Source organism: Camellia sinensis, chromosome 14 (genome assembly GCF_055761805.1).
Source record: "Camellia sinensis isolate YWXY chromosome 14, ASM5576180v1, whole genome shotgun sequence".
NCBI classification, from domain to species: domain Eukaryota; kingdom Viridiplantae; phylum Streptophyta; class Magnoliopsida; order Ericales; family Theaceae; genus Camellia; species Camellia sinensis.
Window position 1 is genome coordinate 35,292,301 of NC_138974.1, and position 3,106 is coordinate 35,295,406.

Here is a 3,106-nt window from a genome sequence, read left to right on the forward strand (position 1 = left end):
TTGGCACGAGGCACTGGGAACAGACAATTCTTCATTACTGCAACCGACAATTTCATTAAGTGGGTTGAAGTTGAAGCACTGACAAGTATTAAAGAAGCGGACACAGAGCAGTTTGTCATGAGAAATGTTGTGGTCTGTTTCGGCATCTGGCAGATACTGATTGCAAACAATGGAATACAGTTTGATGGGAAAATCTTCAGAAAATTTTGTGCTAACCTCATAATCGAATATCAGAACTCTTCTCTGGCCTACCCACAAAGTAATGAGCAGACAGAAGCGTCGAACAAAACCATCATCAACGGAGTAAAGAAGCGGCTCAAACATGCAAAAGGAAAATAGGTTGAAGAGTTACCCCACATGCTATGGGCTTACCGAACCATAGCACGGTGCTCAACGGGAGAAACACCTTGCTCCCTAACTTATGGAATGGAGGCTATTATCCCACTTGAAGTTGGTCTCCCAACCCTCCAATTTGAACTATTTGAAAGCACAAGTAATGAGGAAGCTATTGCAAAATCATTGGATATGGCAGAAGGCCAAAGGGAAGCAACACTGATCAGACTTGTAGCATATCAGCAGCAGCTCATCAAGAGTTTCAACCAAAAAGTTTTCCCAAGGCAATTCATACCTGGAGAGTTGGTTTTAAGGAAAGTTATGGATCACAAAAGGGTGCATGGCGAAGGAAAATCTGGACCTAACTGGGAAGGTCCGTACAAAGTCACAGTTGTTGTTGGAAATAGAGCTTACAACCTAGAGGATCTCAAAGGCAGAGCCATGCCTCGGCCTTGGAATGTAGTAAATCTTAAGAAATACTATCAATAGAATTATCCCCTAACTTCTCTATCAAAATATAAAGGCATTTGTCTTTTGACCATTACAAATGCCTTCCCACTTCTCTCAAATTTATCAAATTTTTGTAATCAGCTTTGGTGCTCACCAAACGGAAATAGCTTTGATGTTTATCAAACGGAATTAGCTTTGGTATTTACCAAACGGAAATAGCTATAATGTTTATTAAACGACATTAGCTTTGATGTTTATCAAACAGAATTAGCTTTGATGTTTATCAAACGGAATTAGCTTTAATGTTTATCAAACGAACTTAGCTTTGGTCTAAACGTAAACGGACTTAGTTTCAGAACGACTGAATGGGTTTTAATTTTAGTTAGCACTCAAACATGCCAAGTGGAATTTCTTGGTGAAATTATGTTTGGCAACTAAATTGGACTTTCGCCAAGTGGAACTGCTTGGTGGAAACCGCACTAACAAATTTTAAGTAAACATCTCTAAGTCCACAGAATTTCTTAAGTACCATCACATCGACACTTCAGTATTGCTGCATATGAACAGATTTGGAACAAACTTAGCTAAACTATATCAATAGTAAACTTCCAATACACTTGTGCTATCAAAGTTGCAACAGACTTAAGCAATTCTGCCTAAAGGGCACAATCTTCAGTACCTACCTTACTTAGCTCCAGTTGGGGGCAAACAATTGTTTTTCAGAACCAACCTGGACCTAAGTAAGACCCTCTCCTTTCATCACAAAACCAAGCACAATCGTACAACATATTCGTTAACTAGACCGAGCATCTATTCGGCGCAGAGGTCTCAACAGTGCTTGGCCGGGGGAAACACAGTATAGATAACATTCAGACATAGAAACAAGAAAGCATCAGATTGTAAAATCAAAAGAAAAATTCCATCATCCAACAAAGGCACAAGCTGGCCTCATAAACAATAACAAAAAGAAGAAAATTGTCATGGCAAACATAAACGGGCAACTCGTCAGGAAGACCAAGGCCCAATACAATAGAAACATGAAAACAAAAGAAAGAGAGAAAAAGCAAAAACTTTGAATCATTCCAAAGAAGACTTTAACTTCCATCAACAAGAGGAACCTCAGGAGCAGCATCCACAATCTTATCCAGGCCATCTTGGAGAGGAAAAATAGAGGCAGCTCCAACTTCTTGAGAAGTAGAAGCTTCCTTAACCACATCTCTCGCAATTTCAGTTTCCAAGGTTCCACCCCCTTCAACGTTCACTGTCTCGTTGGCAACATCGCCCTCCTGAGTATTGGTTACAAAATCAGTTCCTGGGAAAACCTCAGCTGAAAGAATTGCAGGGATAGCAGCAGTCTTTGGACCTAAGGATCTTGAGGGAACAGGGACATCCTGAAACAAGGGAGACCCTTCAGGAACCTGAGTAGCGATCAGAGCACTCGACTAACCCTTTAGAAAGAGCTTGTCCCGCAACACCAGCACCTCCTCTTTGTAAGCAGCCCCAACCTCATCCCAGCCTTGCTGCCAATACTTAGCCTCCAACGCAGAACGTTCAGTGGCCATCACCGCAATAACAACCTCAAACTTTGAAACTTTCCCTTCAAGTTGGGCCTGTACCTTAATGGCAGCCTCCTTAGACTTCTCAGCAGAGGCAACAACCTTGTTCAGACGGAACACCTCCCTCTCGGCAGTTCTGCGTCCTTCTTTCTCGACCTCCAAGCTCACTAACAATCTCTCAGCTTTCATAGAGGCCTCCAGTACGGCCTTCTCCAGTTCCTCTGCTCTGGTGATTGACAGGTGCATCCTCTGAATACACTACAACAGATAGCAAGGTATTAAAAGAAAGAAAACAGTAACATAACACAAAAAAAAAAAAACACTTACAACAGCCATCATTTGAAGAGTCCTCTTCAGAACTAGAATATCATGGGGCCCGTTATGATCAGCCATGTCCACTGGCGTTAACAAGGTCTTTGTCAGGTCAAAAGCGAAGTCTCTGGAAGCAACAATTGAATCTGAAGTAGAAATGGGCTTGCCCTGATATAACATTGGCGGTTCCCACTTCTTAAATGACTCATCCTTAATAGGATCTTTAGAAGCCTCTCCAGCTACCGCCTTGCCGGTCTCCCTCCTCATCTTCTTCGCTCTCGCAGCAACCGAAGCAGAGGGTTCGATAGAGATAACATGAGTTCCAAAGGCTCCTACCTCTAACTTCACATCCATGAGGCTCTTTATTTCGGCCTTCACAGAAGGAGCCTCCAAAGCGTCAGAAGAGCCAAAAGCCTATGCTTCCAAATCCACCAGTACCCTCCTTTTTGACATAG

At 42.3% G+C, this 3,106-nt stretch overlaps 1 protein-coding gene across 1 annotated transcript; it reads left to right on the forward strand.

Moving 5' to 3' along the window:
* The first annotated feature begins 426 nt into the window (after positions 1-426).
* LOC145806903 (uncharacterized) lies at positions 427-822 on the forward strand. Its single transcript, XM_082904754.1, has one exon. The coding sequence runs from the start codon at positions 427-429 to the stop codon at positions 820-822; it is 396 nt and encodes a 131-aa protein (XP_082760880.1).
* The last annotated feature ends 2,284 nt before the right edge of the window (positions 823-3,106 follow it).